Here is a 25,096-nt window from a genome sequence, read left to right as displayed (position 1 = left end):
ATATAATATTCCTGGTTAAAGAAAATCTGGGAAGTTCAGAAAAAAAATATAAAGACAACAAAAATTGTTCACAATCCTACTACTACCCTATCCCAGTGCTAATAACCATATAAGCATTTTAATTGAGTTCCTTCTAGTCTCCCCACTTCCACATTAATTTTTTAATGTACAGATATGTTGTCACTTAACACACATACAGAAATGGAGGGTATTTATCCTAGAGAAGTAAACTATTTAGCAGTCCAATTGAGGGATGTTGGGGACTCTGGTCTAGGTCATTGGCTATAGAAATAAAGTTTAGGGGCAGGAGACAAAGGTATTCCTGAGGTTGAAGCTACAAACTTTGATGTGGCGGTTTCAGTGGTTAGAGCGTCGGCCGGTGGACCAAAGGGACGCAACTTTGATTCCTGGTCAAAGGGTACATACCTCAGTTGCAGATTGAATCCTTGGCCCTGGTTGGGGTGCAAGCAGGAGGCAACCAATCAATGTATCTCTCTCATGTTGATGTTTCTCTCTCTCACATGAAATAAATAAATAAGCAAGATATCACATGAAAATGATTTAGAAATATTAAAAATGTGTAAATCAGTGTAGAGCAAACTGTAAACATAAATATGTGGTATTGGATCTGAAATTGTATTGAAATTGTGTAACTTGCAGTAGTCTTAATGGAGTTTCTGGGTCAGAAGATAGATTGGTGACAACAGTGTTCTAAATGCAAAGGTGGACTGTGGAAAGACCCACCTCACCTGTGTGCACTCTGCCTTTCTCTTTGCATACTTTGGCTAGCAGTTGGTTAATTTGCATGTGTGGTTCCAACTGTCATGTTGTGTTGACTCATTCTGAAAGTTCTATGAGGAAAGGTCCGCATGTCTTTCCCCAGCACCTAGCACTGTATGGACAGTAGGCTATCAATTTTTGTCACCCTAGCCGGTTTGGTTCAGTGGATAGAGCATTGGCCTGTGGACCAAAGGGCCTCGGGTTCGATTCTCGTCAAGGACATGTACTTCGGTTGCTGGCCCTGGCCCTGGTCGGGGCATGTGCAGGAGGCAACCAATAGATGTGTTTCTCTCACATTGATATTTCTCTTTCCCTATCTCTTCCACTCTCCCTAAAAATCAATGGAAAAATATCTTCGGGTGAGGATTTAAAAAATAAAAACAAAATAAAACATTTCTATGGCTATTTAAAAAAATAAATATTTGTCAAATGAATAAAATGGTGAATGTATTTATTCAGCAAGCATTTAGTGAGATTTGAGAATGACCTCTAGGGATGGAGAGGTGTTAGGCCTACAAAGATTGATAAGATATAATATCTGATCAGCCTCAAGGAGCATAAAATCTGGTACTGGTTATGAATTTGTAAAGCTGTCTGGTTTTTAGATAACCAATGCATACATTAAATAATTTGCTGACCTAAAACAGAATTTATTTCTAACATACATTTAATAAATTTCTGAAGAGTGATTTTTGTGACATCTTACCTATGTAACAGATAAGCACATATTCTGTGTTCCTTCTCTCTACTCATTTAGCTGAAGAGTATTGTTATGGGGTAAGTTTTATGATCTTGTTATTTAGTGTGTTTTTTTGTTTTTTTTATATTTTATTAAAATTTGGAATTTGGCCCTGGCTAGTGTGGCTTAGTTGGTTGGGTGTCATTCCAAGCACTGAAAGATTGCTTGCTGGTTTGATTCCTAGTCAGGGCACATGCCTGGGTTGCAGACTTGATCCCCATTAGGGGGTGTGCAGGAGGCAGCCGATTAGTGTTTCGTTCTCTCATGGATGTTTCTCTCTCTTTTCTCCTTTCCCCCCTCTTTAAAAATCAATTAATATGTGTGTGTGTGTGTGTGTGTATATATACACACACACACACACACACACATATATATATATATATATATTTTAAATCCTCACTTGAGGATATTTTTCCATTGACTTTTAGAGAGAGTGGAAGAAGAGAGAGGGAAAGAGAGAGAGAAATATCAATGTGAGAGAAACACATCAATTGGTTGCCTCCTGTATGAGCCCCGACCAGAGCCTGGGCCAGGCTGGGGAGGAGTCTGCAACCAAGGTACATGCCCTTGCCCGGAATTGAACCCGGGACCCTTTGGTATGCAGGCCAATGCTTTATCCACTGAGCCAAACTGGCTAGGGCTAGAGATGGTAACTTTAGACCTCTAGAGAGCACCACTATAGGCATTTTATGGCTCTACTCAGTGATTTATTTTCCTGTCAAAAGAGCAATTCTGCCTTTTCTTTAACTCAGCAAAAACAATTCATTAAGTGGTGAAAATAGAATGCTCTAAACAAGCCAGAGTCTGTAAAGGTAAATACAAGGTGTGTGAGTCTATTAGAAAAAAGGGAACAAAGAGAATCAAAGACAATTTGTTTCATTGTTTTTATTTTTTAATAATTAAAATTTTTATTTTATTTTTTAGACCCTATTGCAATATGCAAGCAACAAGAATGCATCAGAACATATGGTATATCTTCTGGAGGTATATCGACTTGCTATCCAAAGCTTTGCCAGTGCACGCCCGTATTTAACTACTGAATGTGAAGATGTCCTATTAGTGCTTGGCAGATTAGTACTGTAAGTTTAAGAACTTAAATCACTCTTATAACTAAGTACTCTTGGTTGTAATGTTTGCCTGACTTCTGGTTCCTATGGCATCATGTTATTCAAAGCACCATTAGAGTCATATCTTTGCATGAAATTTCCTTTGCTCTGAGCCTTCATACTCTGGTTCCCAGGAGATAAATAAGTACAAGCCAAGCAACGTAACCCAATTGCCTCCAGTCTTTTTTCCTGCTCAGGCTTAAAATCCAAGAACGATAGATTTTCTCTGTTCTCAGGTGTAGGTTAGTTTAAGTGACAGTATCTGTGGAAACTGTTTTGGTCTTAGAGGGATACTTTGGAGAAAGAGGAAAACATTATGAAATTCTGCAATTCAGTTGTATTATTAGAACTAAGAATTTTACTAGCAGAAAATATCAGGGTATACAATATAAGATTACCACTCTAAGAGTCCATGACAGTTTAGCTGCTGTTTTAATAGCTGGCTGCCTAGTCGCAGACAAAATTACACCTCTAATGTAATTTTCAACTGCAAGCTGAAAAAATACAGCAGCTCTTTCGTTCTTATCTGGGGAATCACCTTGGTTCAGCTTACAGATTGTTTGTTGGGATAACTTCTTGTTTGGGTGATCCATTTTATTTTTCTCTGGCCTCACCCTATTTTCTTTCCTTTTCTCCAAAACCTTTAATACTGTACCTTTAATGGAACACAAACATTCCTGGTTTTATAATCTCATTATTACTTACTAATCCCTAAGGGGCAAAGTAACATTCTGCAAGATTTTAGAGAGGTGTTGGTTTATTGGTATTTTGATTTGATCTTTATTCGGAGTATTATGTATTCCCTTTTTAAAATTCTCCATTGTTTTTTCTGGGTATTGGTTAGTGTAGAAAGAAGAAAACTCTTTTTTTTTCTTGTTTGACTGATTAGAGGTAAAGAAATGACCTTGTCTACTTTCTGCTTATGCAAGTGACAAGAACCTAAATAGATGATAGTTACATATATTTATCACTTTATCAACTGAATTGACAGGAGCATGAGCTCCTATTTTTATTTTCTGTAATCAGAATGTTTCCTGTATGGGCACCTCCCCTCCCCCCCACACCCCAATTAACTAAATAAAACTGCTCGGTATATGATTAATAAAATTTATATTCTTACTAAATATACTAAAGTAACAATGTAACTATTAAGTATCCTGTTTTTTCTTTTTTTAAAGTTGAAAAGCCAATGTAACAATATTGAAGAAAATTTTAAAGAATAACAAAATAAATTTAAAAGTCTAAACAAATATATATTCTGTACCAAAGTCATACTGTGTTTGCTTATGACTATAGCTACTTTTCTATCCTGACTGATGTATATTGTAGGAGTTGTTTTGAATTGCTGCTTTCAGTGTCTGAAAGTGAACTGCCTCATGAAGTCTGGCTACTCTTTCTTCAGTCTCTCCAGGTGAGTTGATTTGGGCTCAAAAAAGGTCTCTGTTTAGGTATACAAGACACCTAATTAATTTCTCTCAGCAAACTAATTTAGAAACTTAGAACAAAACAAGTTAATTATATATTGGTATTAAGTTTGTAAAATGAGAGACCTTTCAGATAAAGGGGGTGTGTTAAAAAATGATTTTTTTGTTTTGGTTTTGTTAGCCTTTACATAGCTTAGAAATCAACAAAGAAGTTTTCATTATTCAAAAACAGTTTTAGGCAGGATAAAGCTATTAAAAATGTAAAATTGTGTATGGTTATAAGGTAGTAGTATTTGGATCATTCATAATAATACACTTATATAGCAATTTCCTCCTAATACTTCCAGGGATTATGTCAAGCATTACAAGTCAAAATAATAAATTCTATTCATGCTTTTTACTTACAGGAGAGCTACATTGGCTCTCATATTTGCTTGATTATCAGCTTTCTAAGGATGAGCAGATCAGAAGGTAGCAAGGTGGGGAGGGGGAGAAGAGGGTAAGAAGAAATAGGATAGAGAGCTAGAAACATCGATGAGAGAGAAACGTCAATCAGCTGCCTCCTGCACACCTCCTACTGGGGATGTGCCCGCAACCAAGGTGCATGCCCTTGACCGGAATCGAACCTGGGACCCTTCAGTCCACAGGCCGACACTCTATCCACGGAGCCAAACTGGCTAGGGCATAAGATTACATTCTTAAGTCTGTGAACATTTCAAACTTACGTTTTCCAAAGGAATAGTATATTGCTGTAAGTGGAAGCTATGTTCCTTGAGAATTTCAGAAGTCTAAATTAAGGGAAAACAAGTTAAAAATTTTAAATATGGGAACAACCAATAATCCTCACTAGTAATAAAGGATAGTGAGACATATACTTAATCATTTACGCCAAGTTAAATTTCTAACCCTCTTTCCCCCACCCTTTATGTATGGATTTTTAAATTTATTTTTTTCCATCACCATTTATATGTAAGTATTTTAAAGAACAAATTATAGGCAATTTTGTTATCTTTTTTAAATAAATATATTTTTATTTATTTCAGAGAGGAAGGGAGAGGGAGAGATAGAAACATTGGATAAGAGAGAATCATCCATCAGCTGCCTCCTGCACACTCTCTACTGAAGATTGAGCCCACAGCCCGGGCATGTGCCCTCAATGGGAATCGAACACTTACCTCCTGGTTTATGGGTCAATACTCAATCATTGAGCCACACTGGCTGGGCTATATTTTGTTTTCGGAGGAGATAGAATGATAGCTAATAACCTAGACTTTCCATGGTATTTCATATACAGCCATCTCATTTAAAAAGCCATTTGATAGAATAATTTAAGCAATTGAAAAAGTATATGACAATTGGTGTCATTAAGTAATATTTCTATTAAATGGAATAGGCTGCTTCTGAATACTATAGAATTCTTTAAAGGAAAGCTTTTTTATTTGCCATAAAATAATTTAGTAATGCAAGAATGTAATTGAATTGTGATGCTAATTTTACCTAAGGGGAATTCAGGAAATTTTTAAAATATATATATTTTTATTGATTTCAGAGAGGAAGGGAGAGGGAGAGAGAGATAGAAACATCGATGATAAGAGAGAATCATCGATCTCCCTCCTTCACGCCCCCTATTGGGGATTGAACCCACAACCCAGGCATGTGCCCTTGACAGGAATTGAACCTAGGACCCTTTGGTCCATAGGTTGATGCTCTATCCACTGATCTAAACCAGCTAGGGCTCATAAAGCTTTGAGTAGTTTCCCACCCCCAAAATATATAGGTCCTTTTATAGACATTCATCTATATTTAAAAGGCAAAACTACTGTCTATATTGCTTATTAGCCTATTTTCTGGATGTGCTGTTTTTGTTTTAGGAGTCACATGATGCATTATTGGAATTTGGGAATAATAACCTACAAATATTGGTTCATGTTACCAAGGAAGGGGTGTGGAAAAATCCAGTTCTTCTTAAAATTCTGTCTCAACAGCCAGTAGAAACAGAAGAAGGTAAGTCTTAAAGCATACCGACTATATTAAAGGAGGAGTTGGTTCTAAGAGAATTAAAATTGATATGTGGGTTAAAATTTTGTGAATTTTACCTGATGTTTATACCCAGTCATTCTGTTCTCCTTGGAATAGTAAAAACTAACAATTGGCATTTAATGTTTTGGGGTTTTTTTTTAATCCTCATTCGAGGACATGCTAATCGAGAAGGAGGGCAGAGGGAGAGAGATTGGTTGCCTTCCATACATGTCCCAACTGGGGATCGAACCTACAACTTTTTGGTACACAGTATGATGTCCCACCAACTGAGCCGCTTGGGCCAGAGAACATTTAATGTTTTGCCTAAGGATTCGTTCATTTTTAAGTAGTGTTTTAAGTTCTTTGTACTTATTTTTTTAAAGATTTTAAATCGACTTTTAGAGAGGAAGAGGGAGAGAGAGAGAGAGAGAGAGAGAGAGAGAGAGAGAGAGAGAGAGAGAGAGAGAGGGAGAGAGAGAGAACGAACACACACACATCTATATGAGTGCAATCCATCAACTGCCTACTGTATGTCCCCTACTGGGGATTGAATCCCAACCTGGGCATGTGCCCTGATGGAATTGGACTGGCAACTCCTCGGTGCCTTGGACGACTCCCAACCAACTGAGCCACACTGGCCAGGGCTCTTTTGCACTTACTTTAAAATGTTTCATTGAGTATCAGTGTTCAGACAAAGTTCCTGAGGTAGAAATGAATAATCTGCTTCTAGACTTTGGTGTAGAGCTTAATATTTGTACACTGTAAATCTTTATTATTATGCTTAAAGAGAAATGTAAGTGTGGTGAAAGAATATGGGAATTTAGAAGAGGGTGGGTTGTATAGATTACATGCCTGTTTTCAGGTGTGGGATTTGTGAAACTGCTTACACCCTGGTAGGGCAGATAAATAGAGCAGAAAAGGATCTAGGGCTGACATGTGGCAGAAGATAATATGGGTGAATTAGATTGGAGAGAGTTTTTAAAATAATTGCTAGGACACAACACCTAACTTGATTTCCTTGAGTAAAGGAGTTGGCAAGGAAGAATAATGCCAGAATTTAATTTCTGTATGATTGAGAAAGTACCATTACTAAAAATAGGAGTAACGAATTAGGAACTATTTGGGAGATAAGATTATGAGTTCTTTTGTGCTATTTAGTGCCTGTGGAACTAAGCTGGAAAAGTCCAAGTGAAAGTGATCTGTTTTCTGTCCATGCTTTTTGACCTTTACTACACATTAGCTATCTGTGGAATTTAAAACCAAAACACACACCCACGCCTGAAGGCCAGGCTCCATCTGCTAAATCAAAATCTAGAATTGAAGCTCTGGCATCCAGACCTTTTTGAAATGCTACAGGAAATGGCCATCTCCCACCTATGAGTGGTGGGAGTATAAATTGGTATAAACTCTGGAAATCAATTTGTCATCAAGGTCCAGTTCTAGGAATTTTTTTTCCATAGACATATTCATCCATGGTTGGAATAGCCTATGTACAGGACTGTAAATTATAGCACTATTGATGTTTGTCAAAGATTGGAAACAACTTGCAAGTGTATCGGTGGGGGGTTGGTTAAATTAATTATAGTATACCCACACAGTGGAATACTATTCAGTTGTTAAAAGTATTGAGGTGCCGAAACCGGTTTGGCTCAGTGGATGGAGCGTTGGCCTGCGGACTCAAGGGTCCCAGGTTCGATTCCGGTCAAGGGCATGTACCTTGGTTGCGGGCACATCCCCAGTGGGGGGTGTTTCTCTATCATCGATGTTTCTCTATCATCGATGTTTCTGGCTCTCTGTCCATCTCTCTTCCTCTCTGTGAAAAATCAATAAAATATATTTTTTTAAAAAAGTATTGAGGTAGCTCAATGTGCAGTGATGATAGAATGATGTGTATGATATATTAAATGGGAATCGTCGGTACTCGGAATATTTTTGGAAGTATAAACAAGACATTGGAAATGGTTATTGTGTCTTGGGGAGGGAAACTATGGGACTGGTTTCAGAGTAGAAAGAAGAGTTTTTAACTACACCTTTTTGTATGCCTTTTGAGTTTTGTGTCATGCATATATGGAATTAAACCCCAAAGAAGGGGGAATTTTGAAAACCTTTGATCCTGATACATAGTTAAGATTGGGCCAGTGGTTTATCTCCCTCCCTCCTCAGTGATTTATTGTTAATATTAATGATTTCTACCCCTATGTGGCCTATAGACATAGCACCATGGGTATCACCTGAGAGGCTTGTTAGAAAAGCAGAATCTCAAGTCCCATTCCAGACCTACTGAATTAGAATCTGTATTTTAATAAGATTCCCCAGATGATTCAGAAGGCACTTTGAGGTTTGAGGAACACTATTTTAGATGAGCCACTTAAAAGCAGTTTGCTCATTCATCACTTGTCTTACTTTTTAAAAAATATGTTTTTATTCATTTCAGACAGAGGAAGGGAGGGAAGAGATAGAAACATCAATGATGAGAATCATTGATCAGCTGCCTCCTGCACGCCCCCTACTGGGAATTGAGCTTGCAACCCAGGCATGTTGAGCTCCTGGTTCATCGTTTGACACTCAACCACCGAACCACACGGGTGGGGCACCACTTGTCTTGATATGCAATATTCCCACCTCTATTCTTTAAATGTAAAACGATGCCACACACTTGTATAGAATCTGCTGTTCATAAATTGAGGGCTTGTCCAGAATACTGTGCAAATCAGTACTCAGGTGCTTAATATTCAGTATTGCTCAGCAGCATTTTCCAAAGTGTGTACTGAACCAGGAACATATTTACATTGTACTAATAATATATGTAAAAGGGTTCTCTGGTCAAATCAGTTTGGGAAACATTGGATTAGGTCAAAGTGGACAGTTTTCTTTATTGTAGGACTGTTCAGAGATTTGACCAAGGAATCCTTTTTTTTTCTAGGACTATCTCTCATGTCTTTTGGTCGGTGGAACACACTTTGAGAAATGCCTGGTTTAGAGGAAAGAGCACCACTGGCTTTGGAATTTTTGGCAAGTTACCTAATTTCTCTGAATATTAATTTTCCTAACCTTAAACTGGGGATGATAATACTTGCCTTGGTGGTGGTGTGAGGAATAATGAGAGGTATATAAAAACACGCAGCTAAAAGCTTGTTTACCTCATAATTATAAGTTGTAGTTGTTAATATTACATAGGTTACTTGTTTCTTTTTCTTGCACTTATGCTTATAGTTCATTTCACTATTTCTGATTATCTTTATCAGAAAGTGAGGAAGGAGGGCAAATAATTAATTTTGATAAAGTGTTAGTAACTTTATTAAAAGTTTTGGTGTTCCAAATAAAACTGCTAAGTAATGTGGGAAGCATTAACAAAATGCTTTTTATTTTACTCTGCTCTATTAAATGAGTATTGAAATTAGATTCAACTTCCCAGTTATATCAACTGAATTTTTTATTCATTACAAACAAATGAACAACATTGAAAGCTATCAAACTTTCATCATAACAACCTTGACATTTTATGTGGTATATTATAAAAATGTTTTATTTTTCCTTTTTTTCTAGTCAATAAGTTGATTGCTGAAGAAGGACCTTTCTTTCTGCAAATGCGAATAAAACATTTGTTGAAATCTAACTGCATCCCTCAGGCTACTGCCTTATCAAAACTGTGTGCAGAATCTAAAGAAATTTCAAATGTGTCATCTTTTCAGCAAGCCTATATCACATGCTTATGTTCCATTCTCCCTAATGAAGATGCTATTAAGGAGGTGAGTAAAGCAAATAACTACTGTTGTCATTCAGATTTACTATGAATTTTAGTAGAATTTGATAAATGCTGCATGGCAGGATGAAAACCAAGACACCCCCTCCCCGACTACTGAAAAGTACTGTTTTGGATTTTTTTATTTGAAAATTATTGTTTTAATTGTATATTTAAGTGTTCAACAGATTGAATATAAAGTTATGTTGTAGGTAGATTTCAAAAGTAGGTCATTAAAGAACATGTAGATGTTTGTGTTTGAGTAATGGTTTGCTTTGAAATCTTTAAATGTGAAAGTTGTTTTTTCTTAAAATAATTTTTTTTCTATGTTTGGGAATGCAGGAATTATTAATACTGGCGTCAAGGAAGAAACTAAAGAGAATGACACCTTTAGCTTAAATTACTTTATACATTAACTATAAGCAGAGAAATGTAAGACTTTAGAACCCATGAATACATTTTGAACAGGGATTTAGAGGACAAATGGGATACCATTGAAAATAAGTGATTGAGTCTTTTTTTAAACTATTTTATCAGTCACATTGCATTCTTTTTTTTAAAACCTGAGTCATTGTTTTCCTTAGAAAAGTTAAAATTAGTTTTTTCTAATAGTTTTTGATAAGTTATACAGCGAAAAATGAGGAATTCCTAGTCTGTAATTCATCATCTGTCTTTACTTCTCTTACCTGCCATTCAAATCTGACATAGGGATTCTCATTTTACGTCTACATTCACCTTTCTTATTTAATGAAGGAACCCCATGGATCTGGATCTATGGTGTAGTAATTCTTAAACTTTTATGACAATTTAAACTATAAGTATTCTACCTTCCAAATGCAACTCTCCTCTGTCTTTTCACCTCATTCCCTTTAATATAAAGCAAGCATGTCAAACTCAAAGTCTCACATGGGCCAAATAAACAAGGTTTATGTTTATGTGGGCCGCAAAAAAAACAAAGGCTTAAAATTTCATGGAAATGTAGGTTTATTTGGATAGAGACATGCTAAATACAAAGGACTGAAATAAATGAGTAATCGTTAACATAAAATAATAAAACATCTTAATAAAAATTAATATTTTTTTCTTGAACGTTAACTTGCCAGACATGAATAACTGCACAAATAAGCGTAACACAAATAAATCTATTTTTCTTGTTCTCTAAAAGCGAAATATTTCCTGTTGCGCACACCAAACAAGTGAGTCCAAGACTAATGACGTGGCAATCGGCTGCTAAAATATTCGCTGCTAGTATTAGTGGAGAGAAATGGTGCGCCTGCGTGTAAGGTGCGTAAGGGAAATGAATGCAACACGATTATATTAATCAGTCATTAGTGAACGTTGTAGTTCATTATAAATAACTATGTATAACAGGATATTGTAAAAATTAAATTACGAAATTTTTATTAAAATGTTTCTTATATACCAGTATATTGTTTGGGCTGCAAAAATACTCATTGTATATTCATTGTGGGCCGCGAGTTTGACATGCTTGATATAAAGATTCCACCAGGACCAATAATTCATCCTGTCACCTTGTCACTCTCCCTCATCCTCAACATGCTCTCACTTCCCTCCTTACTTCACTTTTCCATAGTCAGTTATCATTCTCTTACATACACCTTCAATTCCTCTGCTGATCTCTCCCTTATCTGTACTTACTTGACTAACCAGTATCCTGAGTCCCTGAATTTCCACAAACTTCTTTAAAAATTTTTTTTAAATTGATTTCAGAGAGGAAGGAAGAGGGAGAGAGAGATAGAAACATCAATGATGAAAGAGAATCTTTTATTGACTCCCTCCTACACACCCCCTACTGGGGATTGAGCCTACAACCTAGGCAAATGCCCTTTGTCCGGAATCAAACCCAGAACACCTCAGTCCGAAGGCCAACACTTTTTAAAAAAATAAATATTTTATTGATTTTTACAGAGAGGAAGGGAGAGGGATAGAGAATTGGAAACATCCATCAGCTGCCTCCTGCACGCCCCTCTATTGGGGATCGAGCCTGCAACCCAAGTACATGCCCTTGGCCGGAATCGAACCTGGGACCCTTCTTCAGTCCGAGCGGGCCAAGGCTCTATCCACTGAGCCAAACCGGTTAGGGCCAGGCCAACACTCTTATCCACTTTATCCACTGAGCCAAAGCGGCTAGGACTCCACCAACTCTTTATCTTAACTTGCATCAGTGATGCCAAACTTATGTGGAGAAACATCTGCCAACTAAGTTTTACTTTAAATCACTATATTTCTTTATTATTCTTCCACTGTCTTAGATTACTATTTCATACTTTTTCTTCCTCTTCAAACCTATACTATAATTTGTGTCCCATGTCACTCTGTTTATGAACTTTCTATTTCTCTGAGGAAATGGAGGCAGTTATAAGAGAATTTCCAAAAGCTCCTTCCATGACATCTATTCACCTGCCTGCATCTATGCATATACAGCTTCTCTTTTGTTACTAAGGACATATCTGTTCTTCCAGCTTAGGTCATTCCCCTTGACTTCAGTATCAGATCCCATCTGCTCTTCTCCCTCAACAGCAGTTTCAGCAGCAGTTCTTTTCTCTATTGAACCATCAATTTCAACCTCTGCTATATCTATCTTGCCAGGATTTATGTTGTTAATTTTTCTATCTTTAAAAAAGAAATTTTAAGATTATACTTCCTCTTCCAGCTACCACCCCATTTCTCTCCTGGCCTTTTGGGGTAATTTCTTGAATGAATTGTCTAAATTTACTGTTTAACATTTTTATCCTTGAATACTTTCTAATATGGTGTTCACCCCTGCCAGTTTACCACATCACTAAGTCCAATGAAGCATTTTCAGTTTTCATCTTATTCAATCTAACTTCTTTGTCTTTTAAACTTTTAACAGTTTTTCCACTTGGTTCTGGTTTACCACACTCTCTTGGTTTTATGTCTACCTCATTGGTTGCTCTTTCTCAGTTCTACTCTAGGACTCTGTTTTTGAGTATTCTCTCTTTTCTATCTACACTTATTCTTTCGATTATCTCATCTAGACTCATGATGGTAAGTACCAATTATGGTTTAAATCCCAAATGTTTTAATTTCTAGACCATTTCCCTCCTCTGAACTCCAGACTTATAAATCCAACTGCCTAGTTATATCTGCTTGTATGTCTAATAGCATCTCAAACTTAACATGTCCATAACTAAGCTCCCGATATTCCTAATATTAGGAGCTTTATTTCTTTTTCTGATTCCTTTTGAATGAAGTCCGTTGTCTTCCAACTATATTCTCAATGTTAAAGGTGAGGAAATGGGTAGTGAATAACCAGCCACCATTTTTTTGAGTCCTTACTATGTATTAGGCATTAGGCTAAGTGCTTTATATACATTGTCTCATTTAATCCTCACAATAACTGTTAGCTCCATTTTATTGGTGAGGAAGCTAAGGCTCAGATTAAATAATATGTACATTGGTCACAGAGCTTAAAGTGATTATGTTGAGATTTATACCTGAGCATATTATATTAAAGATATAAGTGATGCCCTAGCCGTTTTGGCTCAGTGGCTAGAGCGTCAACCTTTGGACTGAAGGGTTCCAGGTTCGATTCTGGCCAAGGGCACATGCCCGGGTTGCCCGGGTTGCGGGCTCAGTCCCCAGTGTGGAGCGTGTGGGAGGCAGCCAGTCAGTGATTCTCTCTCATTGATGTTTCTATCTCTCCCGCTCCCTTCCTCTTTGAAGTCAATAAAAATATTTAAAAAATAATAATCTTATCTAATAATAGACAAATATGCAAATTGACCGCACCTTCGATACGACAAGCCACACCCACCAACCAATCAGGATGGGTATGCAAATTACCCCAACAAAGATGGCGGCTAATTTGCATACCAAGACAGCGTAGAAAGAAGCCAAGAGCTGCAGAAGGGAGCAAAGCTGTGGAGAAGCAAGCAAGCCAGGGGGAGGAGAAGGGAGGAGCGGAGGCAGGGCCGGGGGAGAAGGAAGGAGAGCAGACAGGGCTGGGGGAGAAGGGAGGAGCGGAGGCGGGGCCGGGGGAGAAGGAAGGAGAGCGGGCGGGGTGGGGTAGAGTGCAGCAGGAAACCCTATTGCAGGATTTTTCCTGCAACGGGAACACTAGTAAAGATATAAGTGATAATAAATATTGGCCTAGGTGTTAAATATCTAAGGGTTTGTATACCAAGTGCTATCTTAGGCATTGGGGATAAAAAGATGAAGTCAGAAGCCTCCAAATTGATGTACTTGCTTTCATTGTTGCTCCCTACATTTTATTCTCCTCAAAAGTAGCAGAACAGCTCTGGCTGGTACATGCTCAGGTGCGGGATTCATACCCGCTAGAGTCATGCAGGAGGCAGCTGATTGATGTTACACTCTCACATAGATCTATCTCTCCCTCCCCCTCTCCCCTCTCCCCTCTCCCCTCTCCATCTAGGGCAAAAAGAATCTTTAAAAGTTCCTTTGCAAAAATACTAATGAATCACTGGTGTCATTACTTTAAAATCAGCATATGTTCTAAGGTAGAAGAGTTATACACATATTTTGCCATCTACTTCAGCTGAGTTCAGAAGAGTCAAATTAACTTGAGCAACAGGTGGGAATACAAGTACTTAACATTTGGCACCTGTGGGTATCACAGTAATAGATGTGTGTAATGGGAAACCTCTGCTGGGGAAGACCCATACAATTAAGAATCGATAGGGTCAGCTTGAAAGCCAAAATTCAGAACTCCATGGAATCCTCAAGTCCTAGTTTGTATGTAAATACTTCCATTTAGAATTGAATGCGATGACATTGCTATTAATTTTACATATGAAAAGATTTTAATGAAGGTCACAGACTTGGCCATGGCCCAGTGTCCCAAGTGGATGTTTCCTTTTTTTTTTTACTACTGAAAAAAAATCATTGCAAAGATCAAGTTTTCTACATACAGTGAGAAGGATAATCATGTTTTAAACATGAAGCACTTCTATTATTATGAAGAACCAAGAAATCTGTCAGCAAAGTTCTTGACATAGTTAGGGTAGGTGACCATTTCAGTCCTGGACCCTGAATGAACTATATCTTCAGTGTTTAATGTGGTTAATAGCCACAGTAGCAAAGGCTTGTTTCTTCTCTTGATGGGAAAAGGAATAGACAAACAGGGCCTAATTTACTCACCAGTCTAATGCTGTTGGGAATTGACACAGTTACTAGGTATAAATGATAAACAGAGCAAATACATTTAAACAGGACCCATTGGGAATTCAGTTTGGGAGTAGAAGTAAAAGTAAACACGAACATGGAAATTCTAGGTGTATTTTAAATAAGAAAGAAGATAAAGATGAATCCGGATCAAGGAATAATAACATTGTATAATTAAATTTAATTAAATTTAAAATTAAAATCCAATTAATTTTACTTTATCATTATGGTCATATAGGGAATGAGATGTACTCAAAAATACACTAAAGGTAAAAAGACATTCTGAAGAAATTGAGAATTTGTCTATTTAAATATTTTATCTTTTAAAGCAGAGGTGTTTTTAAAATATACATATTTTTATTGATTTCAGAGAGGAAGGAAGAGGGAGAGAGAGAAATGATGAGAGAGAAACATTGAGTGGCTGCCTCCTGCACACCCCCTACTGGGGATTGAGCTCCAGGCATGTGCCCTGACTGGGAATTGAACCATGACCCCCTGGTTCATAGGTTGACCCTCAATCACTGAGCCACACTGGCTAGACCAGAGGTATGTTTTTTTTAATTGCTTTGAAGAGGCATCTTCCCATGACTTAGTATGTCTCTGGATCTCACATCTAGTCTCACTTTCATGGGTTACTTTGATTGATTTTGGTTGATGTATGGGTTTTGGTTGATGTATGATTACACTGGTGCAGTCATTTTGGAGAGTTAGACATCATTTTCAAAAATTCAGTAGGACATTATAAGTTTCTCTTAGATACACACAGTCATTGGATTTAACTAGAAGAATCAATGGCCATTTATTGCTTTAAAAAACTTATATGTGCCCTTGTGGAAGGCCTCCACCCCACCCTCAGCAACTGCATTCCCTTTGACTACCGACTACCGGGGAGGTCTCTGTGCTGCCTTTGATGGAGATCACCCACTGGCTTCTTGGCCACCTTATCTCCTCTAGCCAACCTGGGCCTTGGGCCCTGCCCAACTTTCCTCAGTGCCGCACTCTGGAGCCTTCCATCTTCCAGAGCGCCTGAAAGGCACAGGGATTGGAGCTGAGCTTAATCAATTCCCCAAGCCCTTTCCTGTTCCTATGGACCCTGGCTTCCTTCCTGCATTTATGAGCGCCGCCCCCCCCCTCGCCCTTTAAGGGACCTTGCTGCCCTCTTGACACATTTCCCCCAGATCTGTCTTCCTCCCAGCAGTAATCTTTGTCCTTATCCCTCCATCTTCCAGTCATCTAAGCAAACACCCTCCCTCAACCTCTTCCTTCATCTGCCAGTCATCCAAGCAAATACCACCCCCCGCACCCCAAGTCTCTTCCTTCAGGTCAGCCAGCCCCTATCCTGTCTCCTAGCCTCTGTCTCTGGAGGTGTCCCCAGTCCTGTGAGTCTCTATGAATTATGAGTCCCAGCATTTGACCCTCAGCCTTGCTGTCCTCTTTCTCCTTACCTGCTCCTCTCCAAAGCCAAGCAGAGCTCCAGCTGGGAGGGCAGCTAACAGCCAAAAAAAGGGAGGGGGCTTAATAACCCACATGGTACCGCTCAATGTAGTGATGGTCTGTGGTATTGCTACAGTTTAAAAGAAGCCAGATGTTTAGAATCCTTTTTTCAAGTGATGTCTATGAACTTAACTCTCCCAAAGATAGGCCTAGGTTTACATGAAATATAGGCTTGTTAACTATAACTCCTACCTTTCTCCTACGTTAAGGGTGCATGTGACAGGAATCTTTTATATGGATAATTAAATCCACTTCAATTCCATTTTGAAAAGACATTTACCAGTTTCAGTTTTAAAAATATATTATTATAAACAAATTATTTGTATTATATCTCAGAATGGATCAGGAAAATTCTAGATTGAAAACCACTGTTTTAGATTGAAAATATTTCAGTTATGTCACTGGCCAGAATACTAGTTTACCTTGGTAGCCTAAGCATGAAAATAACGGAGGAAGAAAAATATACTTTACCCACGGTCTCTTATGCCACTATTGATGTTTAGTTGGCTGATTATCATGAAAGTCTAATAATTGCATTTACTCTTGTCCCCACAGTTCATTTTTTACAATAGCTAAGGTGATGTTTTTTTAAATAATAAAATTAGACATTTTATTTTGACATAATTTTAGACTTACTTGTTATTGTAAGAAATAATAGACATGCCTTTCAACCATTTAACATATATTCATTGGACGATTTTACTTGGCACTGGGGATTCAAAGATAAATAACACAAAGAAGAGGAGCAACAGAGAGCAGTCACACAATGTGAGATTTAGGGGAGAGGTCTGAGCTGGAAATTAAGAGTTCCAAGTCATCAGCATTTGAAATCAGAGAGTGGATGAGATTTACTTTTTCAGAACTCTGGAAATTACATAATGGCTTACCACAATCTTAGGAGGTTTTAGTCAAGAAAAACAGATGAATTTCAGTAAGAACAGCAAGCGTGGTGGCATTTTAACTTTCCCTGCTTCCCACCTGTCCCCTACCAACTTCACAGTAACCTTGACAGCAACTTTGAAACTCTGATAGCTGTAAAAACCAGCAGCCTAGCAGCCACTTAAGAAAGCAGCAGAATGGTCTTGGAACTCTGCAAAAGCCCATCCCCAGTGACTTGTCACTCTTTGACATATCTGGCAATTTTCTAAAAAGCTCCATTCTCAGGACTTATCTTTATTTGACTCAAGAGTTTACTCTGGCCCTGGCTGATTTGGCTCAGTGGACAGAGTGTCAGCCCGCGGACTGAAGGGTCCCGGGTTCGATTCTGGTCAAGGGCATCTGCCCGAGTTTCAGGCTCGATTCCCAGTGGGGGGCGTGCAGGAGGCAGCCGATTGATGATTCTCTCTTGTCATTGATGTTTCTATCTCTCTCTCCTTCTCCCTTCCTCTCTGAAATCAATAAAAATAGATTTTTTTAAAAAAGAGTTTACTCTGCCAAAACCTCTGTCTTCAGAATATGTGTCAAAAAAAATTAGTGATAACTTATTAACATGACAGTTGTCTGAGGAGGCATTACTAACTAGTCAGGTTAACAAGAGATTGGTCAAAAAATTAAGAAGAAAAACTGGGATAGGGGACTTTGAAAACCTCTGATATATTCCTAGGATTCTGGAAAGTAACATGCATGTACAGGACTATGTGTCTACTAAGGAATGACCCTAGAAGGCCCTAATCCCTCACCTCTTGTTTAACTTGGGGCTCTATACAACTAGGAAATTAAGGGCAAAGTTGTAAACTGCCTACTGATATGTTGAAAGCATGCCCCCCTAACACAGTGGTCGGCAAACTCATTAGTCAACAGAGCCAAATATCAACAGTACAACGATTGAAATTTCTTTTGAGAGCCAAATTTTTAAAACTTAAACTTCTTCTAATGCCACTTCTTCAAAATAGACTCGCCCAGGCTGTGGTATTTTGTGGAAGAGCCACACTCAAGGGGCCAAAGAGCCGCATGTGGCTCGCAAGCTGCAGTTTGCCGACCACGGCCCTAACACAAACACAGCTGCTTGTCAAAAGCAGAGAGACCTACTTGTTCAAGGCATTTAAACAAATCTGAATATGTTGAATATGTAGCTGACCATTAAGCAAACTGAGCAAAGACTTATAGTGGCCACACATGACAAAGTATATAGACTTTAACAGAATTATTCCAGGAAAGTCACTAAATAAATAAATAGTAACAATAACAAACCCTAAAGAGATGGGGGAATCAGATTTCCAAAGTTGCCACAATATATTATTTAAAATATCCATAAACCCTAGGGAGAGGAACCATATTTAAGAAGAAGAACAACAAAAATTGCCCAGCTGGTGTTGCTCAGTGGTTGGGCATCAACTTATGAAACAGGAGGTCCTGGTTTGATTGCAGGTCAGGGCACCTGCCGAGGTTTCAGTATCAATTCCCAGTAGGGGGCGTATGCAGGAAGCAGCCCATGGACAATTCTCTCATTATTGATGTTTCTTTCTTTTTTTTCTTTTTTTTTTTTGTTAATCCTCACCTGAGGATATTTTTCCATTGATCTTTTAGAGAGTGGAAGAAAGAGGAAAGACAGAGAGAAACATGGATGTGAGAGAAACACATTGATTGGTTGCCTCCTGCATGCGCCCCGACCATTTATAATACTGAAGCAATCATGAAATAGATTATATTCTTTACATTCTGCTTATTAAGACAGGGACATGATAAAGTAGAGAGAAAGGACCTTTAGAGGTTTTATTCTCCTATTTTATCTATACTAATAAAAGGGTAATATGCTAATTAGACCAGGAGACCTTCCAGACAAAGCGAGGCTGAGGCAGAGGTGGTTAGGGGTGATCAGGCCAGGAGGGGAGGCCAGTTGGGGGCGAGCAGGTCGGCAGGGGGGGGGGGCAGTTGGGGGCGAGCAGGGGGGGGCAGTTGGGGGTGATCAGGCCGGCAAGGGGGGGCAGCTGGGGACGAGAAGGCTGGCAGGCAGAGTGGTTAGGGGTGATCAGGCAGGCAGGCAGGTGAGCAGTTAGGAGCCAGCGGTCCCGGATTGCGAAATGGATGTCCGACTGCCGGTTTAGGCCTGATCCCACAGGGAACGGTTTAGGCCTGATCCCACAGGGAACGGGCCTAAACCGGCAGTTGGACATCCCCCGAGGGATCCCACATTGGAGAGGGTGCAGGCTAAGCTGAGGGACAGCGCCCCCCCCCCATACAAATTTCGTGCACTGGCCACTAGTCAATATATAAAAAAAAGCCCTAGAAAATTTTACTGATTTGCCCAGAGGTTGTTCTTGTTTGTTTGTTTTTTAAGATTCCCATAAATAGTGTAAATGAAAAATATATATAAGTGTTTCAGTTTGAAAAACTCACCCACAATATTTTTTCCTTATTTATATGAAAAAATGATATGTTAATACAGCATTTATATTTAAAACAGTTTCTCAGTTGTCTTCCTCTAGCCCTACTGGCAGCAAGGGTAAGCCCTTTATTTTTCTATCTGTAATTGGAGCGACTTGAATAAGATTGAAAACAAAATAAAAAATGGGGAATATGATGGTATTTCAGCTGAAAATGACCTGAAGTTAGTCTACATAATTTGACTCATTTAGATAGTAGCAATGTTCATGAGTAATTTTTTTTTAACTGTACTAAAATGTTTTTATCATGTTGGGACTGCAGTGGAACTTCTTATAGTATCTGTTCTCTTCTCTGTTTAATATTTTCGTATATAAAATATTTCTTTCTATAAAACTCAGACATTAGGTCATAGAAGAAAATTTTATCTAATTCTTGCCTCACCAATTATCAAAATGGAAGCTTTATGTTATACAACAAAGTGTTCAGGAAAGTCACCATTTTCTTTTTTACTTACTCATCTCATTTTTGATAGATTGCAAAGGTCGACTGCAAGGAAATATTGGACATCATATGTAATCTGGAATCCGAGGGTCAGGATAACACAGCATTTGTTCTTTGTACGACTTACCTTACCCAGCAGCTCCAAACTGCAAATGTATATTGTTCTTGGTAAGTATATTTACTTTTTATTTCCTTTATTTGTTAGTGCATAGTATAGCATTTAGGGTTTATGTAAAACATTGGTTTGTTTCAAATTTAAAGTCTAAACAAATTAAATGATGACTTGTGAATAAAATTTTGTTTATAAGCTAACCCATTTAATTAATGATAGCATTGGTTTAATCTTTTCTGAAAGAGTCCAAAAATAAAGGGTAAAAAGTTTGAGCTTATCTTTGTCATCCCATAGAAGGTTGTTTGTTAACTCTAATATGTGCCTTTTTCTTTGAAGATAAAACTATGGCACTATGAAACATATTGGAGTTAGGTTGTTTTCCTTTACATTTATTATATCTTCTGTAGTCATTTTTCTCCTCTTATGTGGAAACCTACTCATCTAGGTTTTTAGATCAGACTTGCACTAGAGAAGGTAATCCATTTGAATAGTAATTTCTTTCCCAACTTTGGTACTATATTGCAGAATTGCATTATTTTGGTTTTAATTGCATTTTATATCTTGTTTGCCTCCTGAGAACTTAGTTGTTAAAAAGGAAACAATAGGTGTCACCCATGGTTCTTTCATTCTAACTGTATTGAGTCTATTTAGGTCAGAAGACAAACCTGATACATATGAAACCTCTAAAATGCAAGAGTCTGTCAATAATAAATCAGATTAGTGGTATGGATAATGTTATAGGAGGTTAGAAAAAGATTTTCACTGTACACCAGTGTTTAAGAAAAGTATTTGAGCTTTAATTCAAAGAATAGATTGGATTTGTGCATTACCTTAATTAGAGGAGCCTTGAGTATTTTAGAAACTAAAGATGCCCTGAAGTTGAAATGAGCATTTTGTTTATAGAAAAACCTAATAAACCCTTTTGTACACGTTAGCCTTCATCTCCCTTTGGAGTGTCTGTGTATATTTGCATAATTTTATGTTATTAGCATTTTGTATATCACTATATTTCTTTTTGTTTACTATTTTATGTAGAAATATTACTTGAGTACTGTAAATTATTTCACCCACTCATAATAATCATTTCATAGATGAGGTAGGCAGTGGAAGATCAGAGAGATTAGAGAGAGAAGTCTTGTGATTGCCCAAGGTCTCAGATTTTTGACTAATTCAAATGGCAGTCTTTACCACCAAGTCCCTATGCCAAAGTTATGTGGGATAGGGGCTTAAAATATATTTTGTAATAATCATTGTGGATAATATCTAAAAAAATGATTAAGTAGCAGTGAGGTTTTTTGTTGTTATCGTTGTTTTTGTTGTTGTTAATCCTCTCCCAAAGATTTTTTCCCATTGATTTTTAGAATGGAAGGTAGGGAGGGGGGCGGGGGAGGTAGACGGACATTGATATGAGAGAGAGACACCATTGCCTCCTGCAACCCAGGTACGTGCCCTTGACTGGGAATCAAACCTTTGTCCATCTCTGACTACTGAGTCACACCACCCAGGGCGAAGCAGTGAGGTTTTTGATTACTAAATCAAGTAGAGGTGGTTGTTTTTATGCGTTAGAGCAGGGGTCCTCAAACTTTTTAAACAGGGCCAGTACACTGTCCCTCAGACTGTTGGAGGGCCGGACTATAGTTTAAAAAAAACAAAAACTATGAACAAATTCCTATGCACACTGCACATACCTTATTTTGAAGTAAAAAAGCAAAATGGCAAAAATGCCCAGCAGGCCGGATAAATGTCCTCGGCGGGCCGCATGTGGCCCGCGGGCCGTAGTTTGAGGACGCCTGCATTAGAGATTAGAGATTTTTACCTTCAGTAAAACAGATGTATTCACTTGAAGAACAAACTCTTATTTTTCTTGTCACAGTTAACCTCTGCCTCTAATGAAAAACTATCTGCTAGTTGTTAGGTTTTCAGTGCAAAGAATACATTAAATCACATATGGATGTGTTATAAACTATTTTTAAAACTACAGTCAACACAGTTCTTTTAATAACCCTGATACAGCTTCCCTTTTATAGTGACCCATACTTTTTCTTTCTTCTCTTTACTCTGCTACCATTAGCCTTCTAAGGATGTTAGTGGCTCTAGGATTAGTGCTGTTCCCTGGAGCAGGAAAGGATTAATAGGGATTTCCCTCTTATTGGCCTCCCAAGGAGCTATAATGAGAAAAGAAAATCTTAAAATCACTTTTCAGATTTTGTTAAAAGTAAGCTCCTTCAAAGCAATTCAAAGAGAAATATAATCTAAAATTTAAGATTTTGGAAACTTTTTTTTACCCTTCTATTGTTTTACAAAGACTTTTTTTTAAGTGGTATTTTTGATAAGATATATTTGTAAAAATATGACAGTAAAGTTGGGTATGATAATAAAAGCAGTCACTTAATTTTAAACATATTTATTTTATTGACTAGAGAGAGAGAGAAATTTGTTGTTCCACTTATTTATGCATTCATTGGTTGATTATTTTTTAAAAATAAACTTTTATTGATTTCAGAGAGGAAGGGAGAGGGAGTGAGAGATAAATATCAGTGATGAGAGAGAATCATTGATCAGCTGCCTCATGAACACCCTGGGGATCGAGCCTGCAGCCCCGACATGTGCCTGATGGGGAAGTGAACCTTGAACTCCTGGTTCATAGTTCGATGCTGGCCGGATACATCATGACATTCCAAAAAATGGGATGGAGAGGTTTATAGCAGCTACCAGTTGCTTTAAGTGTTTTACCTTAATTTTTTGTTTTATAGGGAATTGACTCTCTTTTGGAGTAAACTGCAAAGAAGAATTGACCCTTCTATAGACACTTTCTTGGAGCGCTGTCGTCAGTTTGGTGTCATAGCTAAAACACAGCAGCATTTATTTTGCCTCATTAGAGTTGTACAGACTGAAGTGAGTAATTTATGCTTTTTATGCTGATTGTGTTGGAGGGAAGAAATGAGGGGGGAGATAACTCTCAGGCAACTCCTTTTAAATAAGGAAAAATGAGGAATATTGGGGTTTAATACAGTTATGAAGTTGGACATATCTTAATTGTTTCTGAAGATTGACCTCCTTTCTTAATGGAATATAGTAATTTGATATGATAGACCATTGGAGGAAAGGAAGATTGTTTCTTTGCTGTCACCTCAATCACCCTACATCTGCTTTTCCTAAAACAGTGTTCTATATTTTTTGCAAATTAACATAATAATTATAAGGCATGTTTGTTTGCAAATTAACATAATAATTATAAATGAAGAAAATATAATTGCATTTCCAGCTTCTTGAAGATGTAATGATACATTTTTCTGGGATTTGGAGTAATAGAACAGTTCCAGAATCAAATCGACACAAATTATAAACTTCTGTGCAAATAGGAAATAAGTTAGATATTTTTAGGAAGTAAATATTTCCAAAAATGAATTGAATTGCCATATATAAAAACTGTGTTTTTTGAGTTAAGCCTTATAGATATTCAGGGTGGGGCAAAAGTTGTGAGTATGCAACATACAGTTCATCTTGTATTAATTATTACGCTATTTTCCGTATGAACAACTGTAAACCTACTTTTGCCTCATCCTATATGCTACGACTACTAGCCTAGAGGTTTGAGGTGAGTCTTACACTATTCTCTATTTTTGTTTTGTTTTTATTATCTTCTCATTATTTAGTTCTTCATATACCCATATCTATAATGGGTATGTTTTATGGGTTACTTCAATTGTCAGAAGCAAATTCATGGTCAAATAAGTTAGGTGATAATTATTTCTAACTAGTAGCCCATTTGCAGGAAGAATCCTGCAAGCGGCCGCTACAGCCGGGTGCGCTGCCGCTGTCGCCTGCACCCTCGCGCCGCTGCCGCCCACCCTGCCCCGCCCCGCCCCGCTGCCACCCGGCCCGCCCTGCCCGGGCTTTCCCTCTGGCAGCCACCTTGCTTTTCACTTTTCCTCCCTCTTCCTTCTAAGTTTTCAGTCTTCACTCCTCCCTCCCTCAGCATATGCAAATTAACCGCCATATTTGTTAGGTAATTTGCATACTTGCCCTGATTGGCTGGCGGGCGTGGCTTGGGCTAGTGGGCGTGGCTTGGGCGTAGCGAAGGTGTGGTCAATTTGCATATTACTATTTTATTAGGTAGGATGACTGTAAATGAAGTTGTGTCTCCTATCACAGAAAGAACATGTTCAAATAGTTATAGAACTTACCTTATTTTAAAAATTCAGTGTTACAACTGGCCTTTTAAAATTTTTGTTTTTTAATCTTTAAGGAAAATGTTATTTTCTATTGCCGTATAAAAAAATTACCACAAAGTTAGCACTTAAAACAGCACTCATTTATCAGCTCACAGTTTTGTAGTACAGAAGTCCAACACAGTGTGGCAAGGTTCACTGCGTAGAGTATCACAAGGCTGAGATTGAGATGTTTGGTCAGGCTGTTTTTATCTGGATGTGCTGTAGAAAATCTGCTTTTAAGCTCATTCTTAACCTTTTGCACTCGGATGTCGAGATTAAAATTACTCTTTGAATGTATCAATAATTTGAAATATAAAAAAATCCAAATAAATAAGTTTGTATGAAAAGAAACTCCAGTTTTTTATTCTACTGCCGTGCTTTGTAAAATCTGGGGTATTTAAAAAATTAAATCCCGAGTAGAATAAAGGAATCGAGAAAAAAGCAAGCGAGTGCAAAGGGTTAATTGTTGACTATA

At 37.8% G+C, this 25,096-nt stretch overlaps 1 protein-coding gene across 2 annotated transcripts in view; it reads left to right on the top strand.

The window, feature by feature from the left end:
• The window catches only part of RLF (RLF zinc finger), a 65,399-nt gene that overhangs the window by 29,009 nt on the left and 11,294 nt on the right, over positions 1–25,096 (top strand). Inside the window, exons 2-7 of one of the 2 annotated variants that reach the window (XM_079778107.1) lie at positions 2,444–2,598; positions 3,955–4,036; positions 5,921–6,053; positions 9,615–9,817; positions 20,327–20,463; positions 23,161–23,302. In XM_079778107.1, coding sequence (XP_079634233.1) covers positions 2,444–2,598; positions 3,955–4,036; positions 5,921–6,053; positions 9,615–9,817; positions 20,327–20,463; positions 23,161–23,302 — 852 coding nt within the window. Of the gene's footprint in view, positions 1–2,443; positions 6,054–8,991; positions 9,081–9,614; positions 9,818–20,326; positions 20,464–23,160; positions 23,303–25,096 lie in introns of those variants that run through there. The other variant, XM_079778108.1, reaches the window with a different exon arrangement.

Source organism: Cnephaeus nilssonii, assembly GCF_951640355.1.
Source record: "Cnephaeus nilssonii genome assembly, chromosome: 7".
Lineage (NCBI taxonomy): Eukaryota > Metazoa > Chordata > Mammalia > Chiroptera > Vespertilionidae > Cnephaeus > Cnephaeus nilssonii.
The sequence above is the reverse complement of the archived record's forward strand: the minus strand, read 5'-3'. Positions and strand labels throughout refer to the sequence as shown.